The 27,594-nt window shown below is 41.3% G+C and overlaps 1 protein-coding gene across 2 annotated transcripts; it reads right to left on the bottom strand.

The window, feature by feature from the left end:
* Window positions 1-274: 274 nt before the first annotated feature.
* LOC306843823 (mitotic checkpoint serine/threonine-protein kinase BUB1-like) lies at window positions 275-27,594 on the bottom strand. Of its 2 annotated transcripts, none has more exons than XM_079375502.1 (25): window positions 27,207-27,594; window positions 25,618-25,677; window positions 25,390-25,531; window positions 25,111-25,307; window positions 24,749-24,795; window positions 24,578-24,660; window positions 23,229-23,269; window positions 22,923-23,098; window positions 19,548-19,678; window positions 18,228-18,469; window positions 15,739-15,779; window positions 15,505-15,621; window positions 13,595-13,696; window positions 12,631-12,712; window positions 12,478-12,547; window positions 12,208-12,382; window positions 12,047-12,119; window positions 7,822-8,675; window positions 6,114-6,263; window positions 5,271-5,371; window positions 4,235-4,396; window positions 2,048-2,205; window positions 1,793-1,970; window positions 964-1,070; window positions 275-884 (listed from the first exon to the last, which is right to left on the bottom strand). In XM_079375502.1, the coding sequence occupies exons 1-25, from the start codon at window positions 27,227-27,229 to the stop codon at window positions 689-691; spliced, it is 3,708 nt and encodes a 1,235-aa protein (XP_079231628.1). In that variant the 5' UTR covers window positions 27,230-27,594; the 3' UTR covers window positions 275-688. The 2 variants fall into 2 exon arrangements, with proteins under 2 accessions (XP_079231628.1, XP_079231629.1); XM_079375503.1 differs by having other exon boundaries at window positions 23,237-23,269; window positions 27,207-27,370.

Raw genomic sequence — 27,594 nt, forward strand, 5'->3', positions numbered from 1 at the left:
AGGAAATGAAGTGACCGGACTCGGAGGGTGACGTGTACACTGCGTGAGACTTGGCTGTTGCAAGCGTATATCTATGGTTGCAAAAACATCTTCGTCACAATATGTGCTTTTCTATTACATCTACCTCAATATAGAAAATAATATTAATAGCAATAACACTTAAAATTACTTTATTGTAATCAGCTTTGTGGTTTCATTGATGGTATATTATTTTGTAATAGTTCATAATCATGAAATACTATTAAAATACTGTCAACCAAAATAAACTCACATTAACACGTTGATAACTTTATTGTTTGTAGCATGAAAATGAAACTGTTGAAACTCTCCCGAGCAGCGTTTTTGCTCAGACAAGAAGACAATAGCCGTAGAGTACCCTCAGGCGACCGTTAATTGGACATCAGAATGAATACGCTACCAACAAACATTTTATCATCAACAGTGTAATGTTGTGTGACACAGATGAACTGCAAAAACACAAGGGGGTATGTAAACCAAGATTTATTGAAATATACAAAAGGCTTAATTTACTTTTTTTACAACTTAAAATCTAGTAAAATGAAAGTAGCAATGCAAAACAGAGATCAGTCGTGTCACAGAAAGTGACCTGTTTGAATGCGGACCGAAGCTTCTGGAGCCGGAGCATCATCTGCGTGAGGAGCGGGCCTCCAGGACCTGAGCCGGAGCATCATCTGCGTGAGGAGCGGGCCTCGAGGATCTGCACCACCAGCCTGTTTTTCAGGCCGCGCAGTTTGCTGCTGTAATTCTGCTGCAGGACGGCGTTGAGTCGCAGGCGGAGGCTGCGCAGACACGGCAGAGAGCTGCAGTCCGGCACGTTCAGCAGCGTGTGGAAGAAGTCCTGCCATAGATCAGCGTGAACGTTCCTGACACACAGAGAGAGAACCAACATTACGCTCGCCTCAAAACTACTGCATCACATCATCCAGCATGCATCCATGTTACCTTTTGAAAACTCCATTGGTTCTCCAAATGCCACCTTCCTTTTTAACTTGCATGTACGTCCCAAACATCATACAGTGGACCGTCCCCGCAATGCCGAAATAATCGGTCTGTTAGAAAAGCAGGATGAAGGCATGAGTCCAACAGAAACCATTCAGTGTGCGAATCTCAAATCACATTAAACCATGGTCTGCCTGAATACTGGACTCTGATTGGCCGGCAGGTGTGCATTAAAAGCATGTAATGCACAGGTAGGTCCAAGTTTAATCACCGTTCTCTAATAATGTGCTGCACACACACACATTCAGGAGCACAGAAACGTGTCAGTGCTGCCCTGCCACTCATTAATATCTTTGATACTGAATCCGTTATATTTCTCAGTGATTACCTGCATCTGATACAGCCTTCATGCTTCAGATCAATCTCATATTCACAATAAAACATTACTATGAATGTCTGATAGGCTTGAAAACCTCTTAAAACTACATTACGTAACAAACAGTAGTATTTTTAAAATATGACAGATTTGGGCGTCCTCCATGACACTGGCTGTAAGAAGTAGCGCCAGCAGTGGAGGAGCTCCATCATCACTCTAATCATCACACTCTTACCAGCCAATCAGATTTGAGAAAAAATGTTGTATACACTTGTTTAGATTTAATTAATCATTAGTGTTTGCACTTTTGGTCATGTAATTTGTAATCAGTAGTGGACTACAGTTTGCACATCTAGCCAGCAGTGGGTATCATAACAAGAGTCTGTGTCACGATGCACATTGAGAACACAAAGAGCTGATTTACACCAGCACAGCAGCACAGGTAATGCTGCTCACCTGATAGGTCCAGGGTCGGCCGCTCAGCATCTCCACACACTGGAAGCCTGAAGTCATGCACTTGGCAGTGAACGCAGTGCCTTCTGGGAAGAGCGTCATGTCGACGCTCTGCCCCAGATCGATCAGAGCCAGGCCGTGCTCCAGGTTATCCTGCTGGAAGCAGTCGTTCTCCAGGAACCTGAGCGGGAGCAACAGCACACGTCATTCGCCAGACCGCCGGCCACACTCCTGCAGTGCATGCTGGGAAACACATACCTCTCTCCCAGTAGGAAGTTGTCGGGCTTGATGTCGGCGTGTATGATCCTGGCCTGATGCAGCTGCTCCACCATGTGCAGGATGCAGACGGTGAAGTAGAGCACCAGCGGCTGCGGCATCACCTTCTCGCTGCGGCTCTTGTACAGGTTTATAGCGTTCTGGAGGACGAGGAGCAGGGCTTGTGTTTTGCTGGTGTCGTGATGAGCATGCACTGATCTGCACACTTCAGACATGGGGCTGACTGACATCAAACCACACTGTCTGCAAAGTACACTTAAAAACCTGGGTCTGTGAGAGAGCCTGATTTTTAAGACTCGTGCCTCTTCAAGAAAAGCAGTTGTTTAGAGGAGGAAATAAAATTAGAAATATCTACATTTTTGGTCGTTTAGCTTATTTCAATGCTCGTTTTGTCTTATTTGAAATCATTTTAATCATCTTGAGGCCCCCTGGTTGAGAACTGTGGCTTTTGTGGGGAACCATCTGATAAAGAGTACATGCATTCATGAGCAGCTGAATATCAAAACACAACCTTTTTGGCTACATCAATATATTACGTGAATATAGGGGCGATATGACCACACTCTTATATCACGATAGGAGTCATTTTATATCATAATAGTTATTTTTGCTTTTAATATGGTTATGATATCAGTTCTTGATAACATAGAATTTTCATAATTCGTGTCACCAGTGTGAATATTACAGAAAAACTTAGTCAAGCCTAAAAAAATTAAAAAAAACTCACTAAAACTCACTCTATGGGACATTAATGTCTGCACTCAACTACTATACTGTAAATACTGTTACATTTCTATCCTTAAATTTATCTTGTCTATTATTATACTAAGTGCCTTTTTATTTTATACAGTAATGTTATACTTTTACTACATTTACTATGTTCTGTGTGCTGCTTTCTTGTTTTACTGCTGCTGGCCTCTGTGAGCTACCAAACAAATTTCGTTGTATAACTACAATGACAATAAAGTCTCTTTACTTTACTCTTTACTTTAAAAGATCATTATAGGCAACACGCCAAAAAAAAAAGAAAAAAAAGAAAAAAAAAAAGAACTATAATAAATAAATGCTACATTGTATAAATTTAATCAAAAACACTGCACAATTTTCACTTTCAATTAAATTTCTTCTTATAAAAGTTAAACAAGCAGTGAGAGATTTTCTCTGACGTTGTTTGATTAACATGAATGGCAGAGAGGAGGAATATTAGGCAGCTTCCCCTTTAAGACCGAACATCTGGATCCAATATAACTTGCTACAGTTAGATGTGCTCTTTCTTTTTCAGCTGTTTACTTTCACTGGAGGCCTAAATGACTGCTTCCCAGGATACTTACAAACATGGACATTGATACCTGTGTGTATTTATTTTTGCTTGATTGTCCTTGAACAGTTAATCATTTAAGGTCAGGAATCGGATACTTGTTTTAAAATTAAATGTCAATTCCGCCTATCAATTCCTGTGTGCGCATCTTTTGTTGTTGTTGTTGGATAAAAGGGGCTGTTAAAAATATGTCTTTGAATCATTCATTCAAGAGATTCATTTAAAAACACTGATTCATCCAGTAATGAAACAAGTCAATCCTGAGTGAGCCACTGAATCATTCCATTCATTTATTCCATGAGTCTAGTTGTCTAATATTTTTTTCTTCAGAATTGAGAGAGAACTTCAACCTTCTTAACCCCCTGCATAAACAGAAACAGGAATGCGGGTTTGGAGGCCTACATAGACGAGAGATTGTGCGCAGAGGTTAGAAGATATCCTCATTTGTACAACTGTAACATGAAAGAATATAAAGATATTTATATGGGTTTTAACTCGTGGCGAGAGATTGAACAAACACGGGCCCCGTTAGGCCAGAAGAGGTATTGCAATTTGGAGCAAAGCACATGCATCTGTGTACGAGTCATATTAAGTATACTTTGCAAGGCTGTGTGCATGACTGTACAAAAAAAATAAAAAATCGCAATACTAAATGTGTGCAAACTGTGATGTGTGTGCATTTTTTGTGACCACGGCGCACAGCAACCTGACGTAAGAGCACAACCGAGACGATAGTCCAAAACCTCCACCGGTTAACAGTGTCTGCCGGTATATCTCCCACCCCTAAGTGAATACACCATGTTTAAAAGCCTGTGTTGGTTACTGGCTGGTCAGTGTTGTGCATGCCTCACCAGCAGTGTGCCACAGTTGTGCAGCTCTCCGATCAGCACGCTGCCATTGGTGAAGAGGTGTCCGGAGTATATGGTGCTGAACAGGTGCCGCACACTGGGCTGCAGACGCGAGTTCAGCTGGCTGTCGATGTAAAACTCCCACGGGTTTGCTGGCTTCTGCACCTACCAGGAACACACAGAAGCTATAGCTGCTCTCTGATCACAAGAAAAGACGCTACTCGCTTGTTTTCTACCAGAACATCATGCTGCAACATGAGTTTAGGGCCGTTTACACTGCATGGCTCAATTCCGATGTTTTCCTCTCATGTTGAGATCTGGCACACGACTGTGTAAACAAATGAAACCTCTCTAACAGAGTAGCAGAGTATTAATTCTGTTCATTTGTGTTAAATAAAAGGCGATCTGACACTGAAATGTGTTGCTTCTGTAATCAGGCTGAACGACGGCTCATGCACAGAAACGCTTCAGTCCTGTTGTGGAGACTCTCCCCATTCATTCCACTGAAACCACTAAATAAAGCACACTCGATCATGTCCCTGCCCTTCATATACAATCACTGATCAACGCATTTGGTTTCAATGAGTAAAAACCAGAAGCTGTAACATGCTTAACAAATATCAACCGCGAGTATTCTTTCAGCAGAGCTGTGTACACAACCACTGTCCTGAAGAATCTGGACTAAAGTAATTTGATGCATAGATGCAACTACTGTATTAAAACCGTTTCTATAAGAATTCCATGTCAATAACAAAACTCTGTATTTTGACGTCATATGCTATGTTTGGTTTGTTTCACCAAGTGCAGTGTAAAATGCACACATCAGTTACAGGTCCCTTTGAAAAGAAATGCAAGCACGTCATCCAAAAAAAATCAGATATAGCCACAAAATGGGAATTGGTCATTAAGCCCTGCAGTGTAAATGTGATGTTTGTACTCTCATTTACAGTCACTACAAATAATTGACAAGTGTTTTGTGCTGAAATCTCCTCTGGGGTCAGTAATACCTACGGATCAGGTGTGTGTGCGCTCTCATTACCTTCAGGAAGAGTTTGTGTGTGCTGGTGAGGTTGGTGGCCTGGTACACCGTGGCAAACGCTCCCTGTCCAAGAACACAGTCCACTCGCAGAGACTCTCCGGCTGAGGGACACACAGGGACAAGCGTTACGTGAGGAGAGCTGTGCAGCCCTCAGTCTGGATCAGAATATTCTAGAAATCCCATGTTTTGTTATCCAGGATCAGGAAACCCATCTTACTTTAGTGCCGGTTTTTCAAAGCAAAACTGGATTGGATCACCCTGATCCAGATACACACTTTTTCAGATTTCCAAATCTGGATTATTAGTGCTCTACGGAGCCCCTAAAGGGACATGATGATGATGATGAGGAAAAAATGCCAGTGTGTTGCATTGCACTTACACAAATAACTACTTCTGACTGGTCCATCTCTGATGATTGTGCCAATGTAGTTCACAATCAGTGTTTTTTTTTAACAAAAGTATCTCAATCTTACTAAATTGTTTTGAACGATACAAACTGAGGATCTAAGCCAGATCAAAACCAAGATTGGATTTTGTGATCTGATCCAAATTCAGAAACCTTTTTTTCTTTTGAACAACCCATTTTTAAGATCCGATTCAATCCGATGGCCAGAATTTAAAATCACGAAACCATCTTAAATTGCACAAAATATTTGACAATTTGTTTTTCTGTATTTTTGATCAAATAGATACAGTCTTGATGGGCATAAGGAACTTAAAAAAAAAACCCATTAAAAATCTTACTGATCCCAAATTTTTGAATGGCAGACTTTGAAACGGTTCAGAGAAGATGAAGCTGCTCATAGGAGTGCTGTGTGCCCTGAGGTGAGGCGCTGCTCGTACCGATCTGGACGGTCATCTTGGGCGTGATGGTGGGCAGGCGGCCGCTCCAGACCGTGAGGTTGGGGTGAGAGGAGAGAGGAGGCTGCAGGTCGGACAGCAGAGACACCATCAGCTGCTCATCCCAGGGGTCAGACAGCAGCTGGACACAGCCTGCACAAACAAGCACACCGGAGCTGATTCAGAACCACCAGCTTCTGTCTCAAACAGAGATCATGATTCTCAACTCAACAAAAGGGCTCCCACACAATGTTCTCTCTAAGCTGAGCTCGACCACGCTCTTCTTCCAAACGCATTAAGTGATATTAATAGGACGCAATGCATTAAATTGCATGTTAAACGTTTTCCTCCCATAGAGAATCATTTAAAATACAACACATAATATAGCTTCTGGACAAAGACAATGTGTAGACCGTTTATTCTGTTTGGAAAATTAGCCTGGGGCGTTGAGTTCTGATATGTCGTAGCCACGGTGGGATCGGAGGCCAATGTTTTGCGGTATGGGAGGAAAATACTATATACATATTCATTATATTAATAAACTGTATATTGAATTTGATATTTTAATAGATTAAGCCATATTAAGTGTTTATGGTTTTCTACGGGAGGAAAATGCTTAACAAGAAACTTTACGCATTGCGTTCATATTCTGCTGTTCTGCCACGGATTTGCGGATCTTTTCTTTTTCTCCTACAGATGACTCGCAGGACCCTGTTCGTTATTGCACTCAATTAGTTTTAATCGTTTAAGCACCACAGCGTCTCGTCTCCATTGGCAACGCAAGTGACATCGCAGATAGCGGCGATTGCAAGTGACATTGTAATTTAATTGATTTTTTCTTGTCTTCACCACCTGGCTACTGTTGAGAGATGTTGAGAGATTCAAACTAAATATAACCAATAAACAGAACAAAATAAAAAAGACTGCAAGTGACGTCATGCGCGGAAGCACAAGTGTCTGAGAGTGCAAGTCTGCAGCCAGACCAACCACTGCATTTAAATCATGATCCAAACAGATGCAGCATGAGCAGTTTTTAATCTAAATTAGATTGTATGACTTCAAAATTTGAAGCAAAAACAGAATGGTCTGACTTCATAAAAATCTGCATGAAATGAAACGGCAGACGAGCTGAATGAGACGCAGATTCGGTCTCTGCCAGCAGGTGGCGCTTTAAGCGTTTCCATGGTTTCCACTGTAAACAAAGCAGCACTGCACTTATGAACTTTAATATGCATTATACAGAGGCAAGATGAAAAGAAAAATACCATCTAAACTTTTCTAAAGATAGTCAGACATGCATTCATATAAGCTCCGACTCCAACTGTATCGTGATTTGTTTAGCATCTCAACCGGCTTGAATCGTCACGTATATGAATCTATTTTCAACCGGCTCGCGATTAATCGTTACAGCCCTAACTTTCGTCCCAGTATTTCTGTGATAATATGAATGATTGTAAGACAGAACTAATACTGTGTAGTTGAAAAGACTGTTTGTGAAGCTGTTTCTTACCTAAACATGCTAACTGCTCTCTCAGTGGCAGTGGCAGTGCTAACACAGATCTCAATGTTCCGGTATGACTTTTACAAAGATTTAACACACAGGCCAACCGTTGTCCTTTAGAAGTGACACTGCGTGTGTGTGTTTGAATTGAGATCGCAATCTTTATGATGAACCGTGCGTGACGCCGGCTCATGTGTGAGTTACTCGTACCTGCTCTGGAAGTGTCCATGGGGCTCGTGGGAGCCTCTGCGGTCCTGGAGCTCTGCGCTGGGCTGGCCATCACATCCAGATCCGCTTCACTCGGCCGCTGAGGGCTGCTTCTGCAGAACCAGTCTATACCTGGTGCCGGGGCTGGACTCGTGGGCTCCTGAGCCGGTTCAGGGGCTTGTTTCGGACTCATCAGGAGAGACTCGTGCAGCGCTTTCAGCCCTGATTTGCGCCGCTGGAATGTTTTTTTGGGAAGCAGAACATCTGCCTCCTCCAGCGCTGAGAGCACATCTAAATCCCGGTCTGCCACGGGCTCGGGGTCCATTGCCCACAGCAGGTTCGTCTCCGGAGGAGTCCTGGGGCTCTGGTAGATGGTCCAGGCGGGCTGGGTGGCTTCAGAGACTGCAGGAGGACTCTTCATGACATCGAGATCTGCTTCTACTGCGAGAGTCAAGCTGCTGGTCTGGAACCAGTGTGGTTCCGGACTCATGGGGACATGCTGGTTCTCCTCCGATGGCGTCTTCCCCGACTGGCGCCTGTGAAAAGAGCTCTTGGGCAGGAGGAGAGCACCAGCTGCGTCTGGATCCCACGGAGCGTCCGTCTCTTTCTCTGGGCTCTGATAAACGCTCCAGCTCGGCCTGGCGCTGCTCACCAGGGCCGTGTGCTCGGGGAAGGACAGGGCGGCCAGGGGAAGTCTGCTGCTGCTGCATGAGCTCTGGCTGTGCTGGGCCAGAGAAAGCCCTTGGCTCGGCTGAGCTAACGACACTCCTTCCCCAACAATAGTGCCCTGAGCGCGCATGCTGCACTCCACCAGCTCTGATGGCTTCTCCTCCGCCGGACTCTGCTCCATGATCGGACTGCAGGCAAACCAGACACCGGCCATCAGCTACAGCAGAACACTAGCACTGCTATGATATTAAAGATGCACAGAAATGTTCCTCTGAAACAGTTAGCATATAGATCTAAAGGCTGAAATCAGTAGCAGTGACGTTTCATTAGCGTCTCTCTGATGGTGTTTTGGCTGTCAGTGTCTATTTTGCGCACACAACATGGATAAACTACAACAAGTAGACATGTCCGCTGTGTGACACTAGTGCTGGACTGACACCATTCATTTCTTATTTTCAATGGAATCAGATGATACGGATTCAGAAACAGAACAACTTACTGAAATGAATAATCTCTCATGTAATCACTCAATCAACCGCAGAAAGACTTCAATAAACAGCTTGAGATCAATAATGTCACAGTTACCTCAGGAAAGCCATTCCATGACCATGAACTCAATAGTTTACTAAAAAACCCTGTAGAGAGAGGATTTTGATAAATATGCACTATATTACAGGGCTCTACATGTGCGACTGAAAGCTCCTGCGTGTGACTATGAGAAACTATCTAGGACCCCCGGTGGACTGACCCCTGACCCGATCAGCGTATCTGTGTTTGTGCCGAGGGAGCTTCAAAGGTATCTAACGTACTTGTGTGTTTTTGCAGCGTTGAGTAATGCATCACAGACGTATTCTCTCATTATAACCCAGAAAAGCGTAGATGGAGTGTAAATAAGAGATTCATTGTGCAGCGTAAGGATCGGTGATTATAATGCAGTGTTGTGAGATCGGATGAACTAAGACGAGCCACAGCTTTTAATGATTATTAAGGGACTTTGCAAATGTGATATTAATTTAATACAACAGTTCAGTTTAATAACAGTTCATTAATCAAGAATTTAATATTAAGTGACTTATTGTCTGACTACAACACTTTCACCTTATTTTGCTCTATTTCATCAACTAAAATAGTCCCAGCCAAGCTGCTGCACATCTCCATTCCAACACAGCGGTGTTTCGTTTATAAATGAACTGCGTTTTTAAACGAATCTAGTGAGTCAATGATTCAATTACCCATTCATAAAGACAGTCTACTTCATTCCTGAATGAATCAGCCGTTCGAACGAATCAATTAAATGAATGATTCAGTGATCAAATCAGTGACATACCGCCACCTACTGGCAGTTTAGTTTAATTTTTAAAGTATCTTTTCTGTTATTTAAATCATTCAAAAATTGTGCATTTAAAACATTAACCTCAACATGAATGTATTGCACTAATGCAACCTCTGAGCCTCATTAAACATCTGAAAATACACCTACAAGCCACTCGTGTGTTCTTCTGTAGTACACATTTATTCCTTAAATACTGATTTCATTTGATTGGTATCTTATTCTACTTGTTTTTATTCTGTTGTTTTAATTAGAAATGATAAAAAGCTTATTAATATATTTTTTGGAATTTGACACGCTTTTAATAAAGTTAGAAAAATGGCATTACAAAGGTAAAATCAAAAATCCCTTTGAAACACTTTTGATCAGCTCCTAATGGGAAGGTTCATCTTTGATCAGAATTTTTGAGGTGCTCCTACATTTTTTAAATTAGGAGCACAAGAGCTCCTAAAAAGAAAAGTAAGCGTAGAGCCCTGTATTACATATTATATTTTCACTTGTTCATTTAATGCATGTTTGAATAAACCTGTCCCGAAAACAACTTATTATAGCCACTGTTTAAATGTTTATATTCCAACAACAAACTGAAGTAGAAACAATTGCATTATTAGAAAGTTGATATAAACTTAAACTTGGGTGCCTTGTATACAATTTAAATGTCCGCACAAGTTTTTATTAGAGCATTTATTATTAAATAGATTTGTATATTAACTTCCCAGGGAAAGCAAGAGCTGAATGTAAAAACTGTAACTTGAATGCATTGTAAGTCGCTTTGGATAAAAAGCGTCTGCTAAACACGTTAATGTTAATGTAAACTTAACTGATTAATAAATAACATTTATCTTTGCTTTCAGCACAGCTGAAAGGCAAGCTGGAGGGTGGGCGAGGAGAGAGGCCTTTAGGTGGCTTTTTTTCCCCATAACGGGTACATACTAACAAACCCAGCGACTTAAAAAAAAAACAAAAAAAAACCTTATGATTGAGTTGTAAGATGTCTCCAGAACTGCCCCGTGAGCGTGAGGTCTCTCTCCCGGCGCAGTGTCCCTCTCTCAGCGTCTGTTCTGAGCAGCGAGCGGCAGAGAAGCAACGCTTTCAGTTTGCCTTAATAATCAATAAATCATTTACAAAACAGTGTTTACAAGCACTTGTCACTTACTGACTGTTTGGACTTTTAAATATGAACATAATTCATCTGTTAATATGCGCAGTTTATTACTCAGACGCAGGCAGTGCCCTGAATGAAACAAAACAGTAATATAGCCATAGTAAATGTGAACAGCTTTATTGGGCATTCAGTTGTGTTACAGTATGTGACAGTTCATAGAGTAAAACATCTGAAGTGACAAAACCCATCTGAACGCAAACTTCAGCAATGACGTCATAAATATGCAAATTAACATGTGACGTCTCCACAAAATCCTGTAGGAAACACTGGATAGGGTACTTCAGTTGGTTTATGTACGCTGTTACAGTTATCATCATGTAGCTAATGCTAGCCTACGTTGTTGGCTTTTCATGTTGCTCTGAGCAACTGCCATGCTTCGCTCATTTACAAGCCATGATGTCTCTCGAGGGAAAAAAATATTGCGCTCGCCTCGCAGGGTCGTAGCTCATTTTCTCATGGGCGGGCAAAGCAGAGAAAGGGGAGGTAACCTTTCCCCGTATGACGACATAAGAGGAAGATTCCAGATCGGGCCATCTGAGCTTTCATTTACTCAAAGGAGAAGCAGGATACCCAGGGCTCGCTTTACACCTATCGCCATTTCTAGCCACTGGGGGACCATAGACAGGCTAAGGGAACTCATATTAATGTTAAAAAACCTCAAAGTGAAATTTTCATGCCATGGGACCTGTAATTTAGTGGATGCAGTCATCAGTCTCGGATTTTTATTTTTATTCTAATTCTGTGCAGAAATGTTTAGCACAGCATACTACTTAACATAAAAATGGGCATTTGCAAGGCTTCCGGCGCCATCTGCCAAACACTCCTTTATGCTGCTTGAGATTCTAGCTGTTGCTAGATTTTAAATGATCAAACACACAGGTTTGCAGCACAAAACGTTTTGCTATTATCTTTTTGCTAAATAAAGCCAACTACTATTATTCATCTTCCAAATTTATAGGAAATAGCTTACTTCCTACTCGCAAAATAAGGCAGATACGCTACATTATGGACCACATACAAGTCTTCTGTATGCGTGACATGCTTGAGTTCAGTGAGGATGATACCTGAGTTTGGTGGGCTGTCGTATGTAGGGGTTTTCCTCCGAGCCGCTGATGGCCCTGACCCCTGCGGCTTCCTCTGAGAGAGCACAGATCACACCAGATCAACACAGAGCACTCAAGAGTAGCAGGGTAATAAGGCTGTGTGATACACAGCAGCTGAATACCTGGGCCCTGCTCCATGTCCCATGAGTGCGGCGCATGAGGGTGGAGCGGTGTGGACACCAGGTGAGCAGACAGGGCGAAGTCCCGGGTGTGGTTGGGACACGGGCCGACAGAGACGTTACGCGCTCCCCACATGGTACTCTCATCCGTCATAGACTCTGTGCTGACTGGAGTGTCCTAATAAAGACAAACAGCATCAAGCAGGCAGCACAGACGGGCAATGTCAGCTGACTACTGGCCTCTTTGACTCTACAGCTGAGAACAGAGCTTACATTGGCTTTGGACACTGGGATCTCCGTCAGCACTCGGCTCAGTGGCGGCTCGCTTCGGTCCTGGCCAGAACTGAAGGACAGATGGAGAGAACACGGTCAGAGCGTCTTACAGAAAGCATTCACATCCATGCATGAGCGAAGGCCTCGTCTCACCCTCCATTCTCCTGCTCATCTTTGTCCTGGTAAATCATGAATGGAGTCGTGCTGGGGGTTTTAACACATGAAGGGGCACTGCCTGAACAACAACACAATCAGTGCATTACAACCAGCAGGACAAACTTAGTTTCTCAAGCAGTAGGGATGTAACGATTAACAGCGAGCCGCTTGAGAATCGATTCAATTGTGAGACGATTCCAATTGGCTGAGAAGCCAAACATATTGTGATTCAATTAGTGGTAGGAGTTTATATGAATGTAGAAAAGTTTAGATGGTATTATCCTTTCATCTCTCCTCTGAACGATGCATATTACAGTAGTGTTCATAAGCGCAGCTGCTTGGTTTACTGCGGTAAACACTGTATCATTGCTGCTGATAAGCGCCACCTGCTGGCAGAGAGCGAACCTGCGTCTCATTCAGCTCTCGTTTCAGAAAAAGCCTTAGTTTGTTTATATGAAGAGATTTCTTGTTTGTGTAACTTGCTTTTTTGATTTGGGGTTTGTTTTAAAATTTCAATTTAGTTTTGTTATATTTCAATTTCACAAAGAAACGTGCAGCAATAGCCTTATGAAAGAACACTTTCTCATTTACTGTATAATGTCTTCAACCTCACTTTGTAAAAAAAACTGAGAAAATCGAATTATGAAATCAAAATCGTGAATCGAATCGTGAGTTGAGTGAATCGTTACATCCCTATCCAGCAGGAAATAGCTTGCAAAATGCAAACATTTGTTCAAAGTCTGGAGCCCTGGACCATACGTATATTAATAATGTATTAGCCGCAGCAAAACTGTTGTGACTGAGAAATAAAGTCGTGTTGTGTTGAATCAAGATCACAATCTTTTCACAATGAATCGCGCATCTCTAATTAGATGAATTAGGGATGTGCAGGTACAAGGCTGAAGCGCGCGTGTGTGTGTGTGTGTGTGTGTGTGAGAGAGAGAGAGAGAGCAAGACATACTGATTCTGCAGCTCTTTTCAAAACTATCCTCCGGCAGAACGGCGCTGTTGAACATGGACTCCTGGAGCAGGGTGGGAGCCTGAAACATGTCCATGATCACACCTACAGAACAACACACATCAACCACAACAGTCACGCGGAAACACAGTGTCATCTCAGGAGTGTGTGTGTGAGACTGACGGTGTGAGAGAGTGTGTGGCTGAAGATGAAAGAGAGAGCCTCGCTCTGCACGACTCTGAAGTCAAATGCCTGCTGTATGCGGACGACCTGGTTCTGCTGTCCCCCACAGCCGAGGGTCTCCAGCACAGCCTGGCCCTGCTGGAACAGTACTGTGAGGAATGGGCTCTGACGGTCAACCTGGACAAAACCAGAGTCATGGTGTTCCAGAAGAAGGCCAGCTCTCAGGGAAGCAGATACCAGTTCAGTTACGGAGGAGAAGTCCTGGAGCACAGCACCAGCTACACTTACCTGGGCATCCAGATCTCTGCATCAGGGGGCTTCAGTCTGGCTCTGAAGGTCTTCAATGAGAAGACCCGGAGGGCATTTTATGCCATCAAATCACAGTTTGGCCACTTAAAACATGGATTAAATTATATCCCGCAATCATTAAACAAATTCTACTGTACAGGTGTGAAATTTGGGGACCAAGAACATTTTAAAAATTGGGATAAAACTTCAATAATAAAAAAAAAAACTACAACTATAAATTATCAAAAACATTTTAGGGGTCCATAGAGGTACGTCCAATGATGCCTGCAGAGCTGAATTAGGCTTATACCCCCTGAAGACTGAGATCCAGAAGAGATGTGTTCAGTTCATCGATCTGATCCTGATTCAATCTGATATAAAGCCCTCCTCACCAATGAAACCTCAGCAGAATCTCATCCTCTAAACACACTCGCTCTTTAGCCAGTCCATAAAACCCAGCTCCTCGCTGACTACAGCTTCAACCCCAAAACCATTATTAAACAAATTGACAAAAATCTAAAAGACACTCATGATGAATCTCTAAAAATACACTTTGACCTTCAAAATAAACTCCAATGCTACTCAACCCTCAACTAAACTTTCCAATTATTTATTCATTAAACCATTTAAAGAAAGAAATCCTCTATCCATCTCTAAGTAACCATGATTTAGAAATAGAGAGAGGAAGACACAGACAAACATGGCCAGAGCGAGAGCAGAGGATCTGTAGACACTGATCTACAGCAAATAGAGGACGAGAAACACTTTCTGCTGATTTGTCCTAAATATCACAATGTGAGGGACACATTTCTCCCCAGATCTGAAGCCCTGATCCCATCATTTACTGAACTTAGTGATATTGAGGAAATGCCCTTCTTACTTGGAGAAGATGATAACAGCTGCACTAGCTGCTAAATATGTATTAACCATTCACAATGATAGATGTTACACATCATTAACTTCAAACTGACTTTATCTCTTCATTTATTTATTATTATATTTATTATTATTCATGTTGTTGTTATTTTTTATATATATATATATATATATATATATATATATATATATATATATATATATATATATATGTTAATGCTTTGGCAACATTGTGTTACAGTCATGCTAATAAAGCTAAATTGAATTGAAGAAAGAGTGAGAAAGAGAGAGTGTGTGTGTGTGTGTGTGAGAGAGAGAGAGAGAGAGATAGAGAGACAGAGAGAGAGAGTGTGTGAGGACACAAATGTGTATAATGACATGGGTATGACATAGTTATTACAAGGAGAAGGTGATTTATGAGGACATTTCCCCATGTCCCCATATTTCAAAAAGCTTATAAATCATACAGAATGAGTTTTTTTGAGAAAGTAAAAATGCAGAAAGTTTCCTGTAAGGGGTAGGTTTAGGTGTAGGATTCACAAAAACAAATGAGTGTGTGTTCTTACCTAAAGCCTCGCGTGTGTTCACAGTGGGAGAAGGAAGAGCCCGGGACGGTGTGGCATGAGCAAAACCCAGAGACGTGTTTGGAGTGACATGAGAGTGATTGAACCCACTACATGATGCTGAGAGAGAGAGAGAGAGAGACATGTGAGTGATTGAACCCACGACTACATGATGCTGAGAGAGAGAGAGAGAGAGAGAGCTCTAGGGTCAGTGTGTTCATGAGGAGACATACTCACTGTCTGCAATCACATCCGAGTCTTCCCGAGCACACGCCTCACTACAGACAGAAACACACATTACTACTCCAGCAACAGATCGTCACAAGAGTTTGGGCTTCAGTCTCATCTTTGCCAAATATTCTTATACTTTCACAAAGTGCATTCAGTTTTGCGGTACAGAAGCAAATGTTTACTATTTCAGCACACATCAGTACTTGCTTTTTGCACCAAGACTCAAAGTACAGTGTGTCGAAAAGGCAAATCACATCAGAAACAATGCAATTATGACTAAAATAACCACCTTGAAAGATTTGCTATAGGATGTTGAATTTAGATTTAAAATTCTATATGTAGACATTCATGAGTCAAAAATACACCACAGGTTTTTAAGGCAGGATCATGTTCAACGGACTTTCATGTTGGGATTTAAGTAGGGGTGTGCACGAATTAGTCAAATATTATATCTACAATAATTATTCAAAAAACAAAATGCTATGGGAATTGTGCTAAAATGTTGCTTTGGTGACTATAAATGTAGTAAATCACTCATAAATCCTGAGCATGCTAACTGTGTCAAATGAAACTGAGGAATCATATGAAATACAAACATCGGAATGTCATGACCAGTCGAATGAAGAAAAACGGCGGCACATGATAGCTTTCAATGGGAAAGCCACATTTTTTGCACAAAAAAGCACCAATAAATCAAGTTTGGTCAAAAAGCGCCACTCATCACTGTCAGTTTTCAGTCAGTCAGCCATCCAATCACAGTGAAGGAAGAGCGGGGCTAGTCCCACACCGACTGACTGTCACCTCCATTGTTGTTCAGTGGTAGTACAAGTAGGAGACGTTAATACTGATATGAAAAATAATGCATGCAACATTTCATACGCGATGCATCTGCCACATTAGGCTACTTCAGCAGCTCTTCTGCATCACTGAGTTTGATGGCTTTTTTCCCCCAACAAGAACACGGGAAACAATGCAAACAGGAGAAGCACATGCTTCAAAGCCACTTCAAAGGGCTTTGCATGATGGGAAACATTGCATCCCACAGCACAACAACCTGAGCCCAACTTCAGTCTGCTCATCACCGTAATTTTAGCTGCGTTTGTAGTCGGCGCTGCTAGCCAGACCGATCAAACACACAGACCGGGCCAGGGACAATCATTTAAAATAATAAAAATGAATTTGAAAATACAACAACGTTGTGTAGTCTGTAATGCTATAGACACAGCTATACTCATTGAAAGAGTTATTAGTGATGAAATAATTGCTTTATAGCATGTGTGTAAGACTCTAACACAATTATACAGTTAATCTGAGCTGTGCATTAATTTGAGAGATGACATTATGGGAGAGCACAAGATATGCAGATAACGATCTCTAAGAAACTTTAATTAATGCTGTCACTTAAGCAATCTGCTTCAAATATAAAATTAAATGAATTGCTAATTACAACATTGAAATAAACATGTAAAGCCAGTACAAATACTAGAAATCATGAATATAAATACCTGGGAATCGTGTAAAAAATAAAAATGACAAATAAATTAAAAATAGTGCACATTTCATTTATCTATTATACCATTTATATAGTTTTGTTTGCTTGTCTGTTTCCTTATAAAAGTCCAGAAATGTGAAGTTTTCCGTCAGGTGTCTGTTTTAATGATATGATGTCATTACGTCGCTGTCTTGCCGCCAGCCAATCGCTGCGTTGCTGATCGTGGTTTTGAGTATTGATACATCGGCCCTTTCAGAAAACACGAGAACACGCAGTGATCTTAGACAACTTAATCCAGATATTTGAATCTAATCCACAAATTCGTTTGAAGAACCAAATTAGCCAGAGATCAGTTATCAGGATTAGAAGATCCAGCATCCTTCAATTAATCTCGGATGTAATAAACAACGTACGAAGAACGGGCCCCAGGCACGTGCCCCAATGAACAGTCTATATTTTTGAAAAATGCCTATTCCTAGTTTTAAGACTATTTTGCCAAGACTAAGTTACTGAGCAGTAAGCCAAACTTCCCTATTTTTCTATTTTAAAAAAAATTGAGTCCTACAATTTGTAGTATAATTTATAATTTTGTGATTTGAACAGTCTGTTGTTTGTTTTATAATCTAAGGTTCAGAAGGTACACCTTGGTAATGTAGAACATGACCTAGACTCATAAATTATATATTTGACCCCACAGCCCTTCAATTTGCTCATTGATCGGTGGACAACACTGATGTGACAACTCTTGCACTCACGGAAGTGTTATTACAGATTATGGATTCTGACGGCACCCATTCACTGCAGAGGATGCACTGCTTAGCCAGTGATGCAGTGACACATTTCTCCAAATATGATGAACAAACCCATCTACATCTGGGATGGCCTGAAGGTGAGGACCTTTTACTGTAATTTTAAGTTTTAGGATGAAGTGTTGTGTTTCCATAACCCGTGAAGCGAGTAAGTGCAGCTGTGTTAGGGCAGATGATGTGTGGTTGGCACTCACGGCTCGGGGTTGTCGCTCTGGATCAGGGACGTGCTGTGGCGTGGCACTGCTGTGCTCTCGGGTGCTCTGTCCGTCTGTCCCAGCAGACTCTGGCAGGCTGCACTGGGTAACGGAGCCGTCAGTGGATGGCTTGACTCGGCCACACTGCTTCCCCGTGTCCCAGCATACCCTGCGGAGAGCTCGGTCTGGAGCCTGGAGGACCACACCAGCTCAGGGGCTTCAACCTGCTGTAACACCGCTCCCTGCACATTATCATAAAGACAAAACAACATTCAAAGTATAATTACTTCTACACTCTCTGAAACAACTTCTGCTAATGTAACCAAGAACTACATGTGTGGAGGAAGAATTAATCAAGTCAACTTCATTTGTGTAGGGATGAAGTTTTTCAGTCATGAGCACCTGGAGATTTGGTTTGGTGCTCACACTGTGACCCATTAAAAGGTTAGCTCACCCAAAAATGAAAATTCTGTCATTAATTACTCACCTCTGTGTCGTTCCGAACCCGCAAGACCTTCGTTCCTCTTCAGAACACAAATTAAGATATTAATGATGAAATCCGACAGCTTTCTGACCCTCCACAGACAACAAAGACAGTCAGATTGTTAATGTTCTTACCAGCTTTCTGTGCCTTGAACGTAGTGCCCTTGTTGTCTACAGAGGGTCAGAAAGCTCTGAGTCCATCAAAAATATCAATGTGTGTTCTGAAGATGAATGAAGGTCTTGCGGGTTTGGAACGACATGAGGGTGAGTAATTAATGAAAGAATGTTCGTTTTTAGGTTAACGATCCCTTTACATGTAACTATCAATTTTTTTTTAATAAATAACAGTAGTAATAATATAGGTTAACTACAATACTATTATTGTACTTTATTTTAAAATACAATGCTAATATTAATCTCATTTCTGTTTTATATTAAGCATTTTCAAACCTAAAATCAGCGAGCTTTTTATTTAGGAGTGTTGCTGGCCAGTATTTATACACACTGCTGGTTTTAGCAGCAATGCGCAGCCTCGAGTCACGCTCAGTCCCCATGGATTTGTTGTCAAAGCCAAAAGCAAACCGGCTATTTGACAATATTTGTGTTTATGTAAGCGAGCTTGTCTTTGTTTTGTTGTGTTTGTCATTAAAAATAAATGGACAAACCAACCCTTCATAGTAAAGTAAGGGGGAAATCCACAGATCTTTCATTTTATTCATTCATAAGCCACACACATGTAATGTAATAGTAACACCGTGTTATTGATCGGTGGGAGACTGTCCTCACCGAGGCATTATTCCCGACAGCAGGGTGTGTTAGTCAGCACGAGATATTTACCGTAAGAGAAGCGGCTGCTGGATTTCTCTGCTCTGCTGGCTGTAGAGTCACGTTCTTCTCCAGATCATCCAAGAGCTGCTTCATCTTCCTCACCTCCTCTTCCTCTTCCCAAAGCCTGTGCTGCTTCTCAGCTGATCAAACAACAGTCATTACAGCAAGCAAATAAGAGATGGAAGAAAAGATCTGCACAGATACAGGTTCTACTTGGTCCTCGTGAGGTTCCGTGTGTAGCCAACTACAGGTGTAAGTTCCACTGAGCTCCATTTATAATGACAGAAACGCACGCCACAGGAGGAGACTAAACACCGTTTAGATCCGACCCATCGGTAGCGTATGCAGTGCAATTTCACACAACCTGTCGATAAAGTGCCCATCAACACTACAATAATCCACACATCAATAAACATCTTGAAGACATGTTTGTAAGAAACAAATCCATCATTAAAATCCCCCTGTAAAAATTGTATCCCTTAAAACTCATCTGTCAAAATGACATTTAAATGTTTTTACTTGTGAAAATGTTCTCATGCCTTGAAACAGCTTGAATGACAAGTCAAGTCAGCTTTATTTATAGCGCTTTTAACAATACAGATTGTGTCAAAGCACTTAACAGTATCAAACTGGAGGATAGAGTGTCAGAAATGTATAATAATAAGATTAAACACTCAATTTTCAGTTAAAGGCATTTCATTGAGTTCAGAGATCTCATTGTCTAGCTCAGTTTAGTTTGAATAGTATCTGTGAAATCAAACTGACGATAATCGCTAGAAATCAAGCACTGAGCAAGCCAGAGGCGACAGCGGCAAGGAACCAAAGCTCGCTCTGTGAATGTATGAAACTACACCCTGCTCTATTTTATTTTTGGTTTTGTGCTGGTAATACTATTGGTATATTTTGCATGCAATTTATAAGCTAATTTTTACTTTGAGAAACAGGGAAAAAAACACGTTGCATTTTTTACAAATGGCCAGAGGCGGCGTAATACATCGCTGCTACATTACCATGATAACACTGACTAATAACAATAATTGTGCAAATATCAAATTAGACACACTGGTTGATCTGCATGTTGGTATGGTATGCTAATGATAGGAATCTATCCCTTGATGTGATTGGTTATAGAATTTTGCGACGTAGCAAAAAAAAAAAAAAAAAGCCCGTTTCAAACCATGTTTCTGGGACAGCCTTTGGTAAACTACAGTTTTAAGGAGAAAATACTCGTCAATTCTGTTGATTAAAGGATTGGCTCATGGTTTGTCTAAATACCACATAGACCAGGGGCAGGCAACGCCGGTCCTGGAGAGCCGCTGTCTGGTAAAGGCTAGAAGGGATATGTATGGCGCTACCGAGCATGCGCACATCAGTACAGCGCAATTTGTCACACTGTACGACAATAGTTACTACTTTCATTCCTGTAAGGCAGGGGTTGTCAAAGTCTACATTCAAAGGTCCAAATCTGAATTTTCATCAGTGTCAAAGGTCCGGAACAATTGGTTATTACAAAACGTGTTTTTAATAAACATACATAACATATAACAAATAAACACTCATTTAAAAAAAAAAAAAAGGTTCCCTTTGCATTCAAAATACTTTAATAACAAGTGCAAAAGTGGCAAAACAATTAATTTAAGTGTCAGCAGTAGAAGTCGACCTATAATGTTTTTTCTCTGGCCAATGCCGATATTTAGAAATCAGGGCAGCCTATGGCCGATACATGATGCTGATTTTTTGGGCCGATTTTCTCTTTTTTTCCCTTTATATCAAAAGAGAGTTTGCGTAAATGGTTATTGCAGGGCACAAGATAGTAATAGTAGTAGTAGTAGCCTAATTCATAGTAATAATACATGGCTCAAAACTTAAGCACCTTCTCAAAACAGTTCTGAAGCATGCTTTTTTGTTTATGTTTGCTGACAGACACCAGTGTTTCCCGCAGACTAGCAAATGCAAGTTGATTCTCTGCCAGCAGGAGGCGCTGTTGGAGCGTGATATATAGCTGTTTCCCCGGTAACTGTAATCAAATAAGCGCTACTTTATCAGCCATTACAGGAAAGACCAAATGAAAATTAGCATCAAAGCTTTTCTGAAGAAAACGGACGGTTCTTTTAAAAGATACAGTCATATAAAAACACCCTCGCAGCATTTTATTTTTGAAACGCGCAGTGCTCAGTTTATTCAACGAAGTATAAGCCTTTTGGAAAATCTATTTGTAGCGGTCAGTTTTGATATTGTGACAAGCCGCCACAAATAAATGTATACACTGGGCACTGCTATAAGACAAATTGCCATAATATAAGTGATAGCAAAACAAAACAAAAAAATTAAAATATTAGCGGTGAAATGTCGCCCGATTACGTCAAACGTCATACGCTCACTGGATGTCATGATGACAACGTCATGAAGGAAAAGTTTCAATATCTCGCCTGCAATTTCGGACCTTCTCCAAAAGACATAAAAAAATAAGAATAAATAAACAAATGATTTACAAGTTTAACGTGCGTTTATCGAAGTAGGAAATATAATTAGTGTTCTTGAAATATGAAATAGAAGCGGGTCCGGATTGAATTCCCTCCGGGTCCGGATCCAGACCGGAGTCCGGACTTTGAGAAGCACTGCTGTAAGGGGTAGGTTTAGGGTAGGTGTAGACGTTAATAAAACAATCTAATTAGGTATGCAATTGATTTAATTGTTCATTTCCGGTTGGAGCTGTATCCCTTCTAGCCACAACCCCGCTGTCCTGTAGAGTCTAGCTCCAAGCCTAATCAAACACACTAATCAAGCTCTTCAGGATAACTAGAGCTACAGGCAGGTGAGGGTTTTTCAGGGTTGGAGCTAAACTCTGCAGGACACTGGCACTGGCACACAGGACTGAGGTTACCCATCCCTGACATAGACAAATAAACAACAAATTAGATTTTTACTACAGGGGGACTTTAAGATGTTTTAAACTAAAATACAATTCCATAATCACTCTTCCTCCAGTGAAGAAGTCCATCTGCTGTTGTCTCTCGCATCAAAATCCAGCCATATATTAGTTTAGATCTGTTTTGTCTTGTAAACGCTGCTTGATCTGCAGATTTCTCTCCTGATTCAGACCAGAACACTTTTTCACTGGAGGAAGAGTTATTATGGATTATGGACTCGTATTTGAGTTAAAAACATCTTAATGCTGGATGCGTTTCATCTTTTGTCTTCTCCAGATGTTAACTGATGGACTGGAGTGGTGTGGATTATTGTGATGTTTTTATCAGCTGTTTGGACTCTCATTCTGACGGCACCCATTCACTGCAGAGCATCCATTGCTGAGACACTGATGCAGAGACACATTTCTGCAAGTGGTTTGATCGATGCATGTGTAGTGTGGGAAGGTCTTCTCACCCAGTTGGCGCTGTTCCTCCTGTTGGCTACGTTTAGCAAAGTAGCGTCTGGCTCTGAGCTCCTCAAAAGACAGCTCCGATCCCTCACACTGCAGCTCATTCACACAGTACATGGACACACTCTCCACGCTGCTACCGCCGGCCGGCCGGACCGGGTTATTCTCAGAGCGCGAGATTCTGAGAATGGGGATCATTTACAACACTATCATCATCATCAACACTGCACAAACCTCCACTGAACCTCAGAACTGACAGCGGAGGGGTTTGACATGAACTATTGGAAATGAATCCAGCGTCAAACACTTACATGCGTACCATTTTAGGAGCAGGAGAGGACACTTCCGGATCCTGCAACAACAACAACCTCACGCTTACTGAAATGCTGTGGTTAAACGGTAAACACTTTAAGGAGGATGGAAAACAAGTCTCATAAAATAAGCCAATGCAACTTGTGCAGTGTTCTGAAGGCATGTCATTTGGTTTGGTCAAAAATGTAATTAATCAATCAATTAGCAAAGACCTTGACTGCACTCACTGCTCTCCTGTGCACGACTGCATAAAAATAAAAAGCACACTACAGCATCATCAACAGATGTCCAAAAAACAACACATGCATGAAGTTTGTTCCCCCAAGATGAAATACACATGTTTTCTAGTGCAAATGCCTCTCAAATCAAGATCAATTTACTTCAAGCAAAATGATTAAATAATGTCTGTTTGATGAGAAACTGACACAAAATGGGTTAATAATAAAGCAAATCAAATTAAAAAGTTTTCATGCGTCACTGGCAGATATTAGTTCTTATTTTAAGCATAAACTACTTAATGTTGTTCAGTTTCTCAGAAAACAAGACTTCATATGTGACCCTGGAGCACAAACACAAGCGGTCTTAAGTCGCTGGGGTATATTTGTAGCAATAGCCAAAAATCATTAGGATATATATATTAAGATCATGATCCATGAAGATATTTAGTAAATTACCTACTGTAAATATACCAAAACTTCATTTTTGATTAGTAATATGCATTGCTAAGAACTTCATTTGAACAACTTTAAAGGAGATTTTCTCAATATTTAGATTTTTTTGCTCCCTCAGATTCCAGATTTTCTAATAGTTGTATCTCAGCCAAATATTGTCCGATCATAACAAACCATACATCAATGGAAAGATTATTAATTCATAAAAATGACCCGTATGAATGGTTTTGTGGTCCAGGGTCACATATGTTCAGTTTGAAGCTCAAGTAAATGTGTCTTGATTTAAGGATGTTAGATATTTGTACTGGAAAACAAAACAAAAATACTGACAAACATATTCATTTTCTTTGTTTTTGTTTGTAGTTCATGCATAAGTTTGTGCCATGACTTCATAAATCTAAAACTTTCTACTCTGATTTAAGAAGAGCAAATTAAGACTTTAAGATCTGCTTTTTGGCTTCAGCTGACTAGCGCTGAACATCATATTTCCCTTTCCTTTGCCCACACCTCAGAACTCCCAGCGTAATACACCCCTCTTTTTGTTCCACACACATCAGTCATGCGGCTTTGAACGACACGCAGTTAAAAAATTTAAATCACAGTTTTTTTGATTGAACCGTTACTTCAACCTTAACGTTGATGACCTGGAGATCTGCAGTAGCAGACGGGAGCAGTACCTTGCGCTGGTCTTGAGCAGCGTCTCTCTGTCTGGGGTTCTGGTTCACCAGCTGGGAGTTCTGCAGAGGCTGCCGCACATGATCTGAGTCGGTCAAGAGACAGCAGGGTACAGGTTACTCTCCTCGCTCACAGCATAACCACTGATGGAGCACAAGCACAAGCTACTCTACCTGATGCTGCTGTCTGAGCACTCACAGACATCCGGGCCTGCAAAACCCTGCAAACACAACACAGCTCAACAACACATATCGAGGGGCTCAGTATTTTTATTATTGAAAGATGCATGCATTTTGAAGGGATAGTTCAGCCTCATGTTGTTGCAAACATGTATTGAGTTTCTTTCTTCAGTGGAGCACAAAAGATGATATTTTGAAGAATGTGAGTGACCAAACAGTGGATGGTAGCCACTGACTTCCAAAATATATTTTGTGTTCAAAAAACACAGTAGAAATGTTTTTTATTCCTGGGTGAAGCGAGGAGTGTGAACTCCTCAGCAGAGGCTGATGTTCCCGGGCCGTTCTGGCTCACTCACATGTACTGCTGCAGCACACTGTCCTGTGGCTGAGCCTTGTTCTCCTGAGCTCTCTGGTACACCATCTCAGCCTGGGGCAGCTGGCCTCTCTTCTCAAACTGACAGGCCCAGTCAACATAGAGCGCCGCCGTCTGCGTCCCCACACCCCGGCCGTGCAGATAGCTGTACACCTCGATGGGATCACTGCAGAAATTGGCCTGCACAGAGAGGAAGCACTGCATTCATCTCCAAGAGCAAATCTTCAAAGCAGTGACTGCGAGCGAATGCGAGTGAACCTACACATCTGATGCAGTGAGCGACGTATCGCGGGTCGTTGTGGTATTGCTCATCTTGAAGGAAGGTCTGCACCAGGCGCTCCAGCACCACAGACATGCCCTTCCCCTCTTCCAGCGACAGCTTGCTATCCAGAAACTGCACAAACCTGTCACAGCACAAACCAGGCGCGTGTAACAGGCAGAAACTGGGCTCATTTTAGAACCATAATAAAGACATTAAAGATGTTCTTACTTATCCCAAGGATCTAGCGGGTCATCTCCAGCATAGCTGCGCACGCTCACCTCAAAGGCCCTGGAAGTCAGATGATGAACAGGAACACATTTAGTCAATTAGCAGATGCTTTAATCCAAAGCGATGTACAAATGATGACAATGGAAGCAATCAAAATATATATATATATATATATATAGTATATAAGTGCTTTCAAACGATTAAATCGCATTCAAAATAAAATTTGTTTACACACGTGTGTGTTCTGTGTATTTCTGTGTATCTACTTATTATGTATAAAGACACGCATATACAGTATATACATACAACAATTCAATATACGAAATATATACAATTTGTTTGTTTTTTTGCATAATTTCATGTACAGTATATATGTAAAGTTCTTGTACAGTATGTCTAGGCAACTAGATATACTAGTTATAGTATATAACTACTATTTTTAGTTTTTCTCTTATACTTGCATTGTTGTATGTTTATCTTATGTTTAACTAGTATGTAGCACCGTGGTCCTGCGAGACCTTTTCGTTCCACTGTATGTCCACACATGTAGCAGAATGACAATAAAGCTCAACTTGACTACAGTATAAAATTATTTATTTTTGTTTTATGCCAAAAATCATTAGGATATTAAGATCATGTTCCATGAAGATATTTTGTAAATTTCCTACTGTAAATATATCAAAACCTATTTTTTTTGCACCCTCAGATTCCAGATTTTCTAATAGTTGTTTCTCAGCCAAATATTGTCTAATCATAAACCATACATCAATGGAGAGATTATTTATGATGATACAGTATACATCTCAATTTCGAATGACTGGTTTTCTGCTCCAGGGTGACACACACACTCTCTCTCTCTCTCTCTCTCTCTCTCACACACACACTCACTCTCTCACACACACACACACACACACACACACTCTCTCTCTCACACACACACACACACACACACACTCTCTCTCTCACACACACACACTCTCTCTCTCTCTCTCACACACACACTCTCTCTCTCTCTCACACACACTCTCTCTCTCTCCCTCACACACACACACACACTCCCTCACTCACTCACACACACACACACACTCTCTCTCTCTCACACAAACACACATTTTTTATTTAGGAAACGAATAGAGAGCAGGTTTTAGAGGGTCAAGTCAACAAATAGATAAGATAGAATTAGAATAGAGTGCTAGAGTTAGGGTCAAATGAAGATGGAAGAGGAGTGTTTCTTGAAGATGTCTCAGGACTCAGCTGCTGGGATTGAGTCGATCGAGACATTAGGACCAATGACACAAGTCTACAGATGTGTCGGTTTACTGTGTGGAGCACTCTTGAGGTAATAACTCTTTATACAGCATACTGTAAACATCCGAACACTGTGTGAATACACCACAGCCAGCTCTCATACTGTACTAGCGCTTCAGGAAAACACCAGCACACAGAAGCAAATCACACAACTCTGTTAGACACATGCCATTATTAAAAACAATCATGTGAGAAAAACAATAAACGAAGTGAAGGGGACCTAGAAATCATAAACAATATCTTGGCTAATACACTCTCTGACATGCTAGCATGCTACTTACTGAAAATAAGAGTTGATGTCCATCGCTTCTTCCTGTTGAACACAAAAAGTCCGAGGATAAATGTTTACGGTTAAACTAGACTCATTTAAAACTCTGTAATAAAACTATTAACCCCTTAGAGCTGAAGATACTGTCTTTTTTTCATCGCTAACTAACCCCGCTCCGATAACTGCATGTTTGCAACGACGGGTTGTTTTCAAATTTACCGCTTAGCCAATAATATCCTTCATGAGGATCAAAGGCCAATCAGAGTCCGACACAGCATTGCGTCACATTAACCGCCCTTCGCGCCTCGCCCCAATGCTCTGGTTGGCTAAGAGCTGAAGCACACGCGGCCTGTGATTGGACAGACAGGACGTCGATCATAAAGTCCAGACAGTTCAACAGT

Source organism: Barbus barbus (assembly GCF_936440315.1).
Source record: "Barbus barbus genome assembly, chromosome: 24".
Classification (NCBI taxonomy): Eukaryota; Metazoa; Chordata; class Actinopteri; order Cypriniformes; family Cyprinidae; genus Barbus; species Barbus barbus.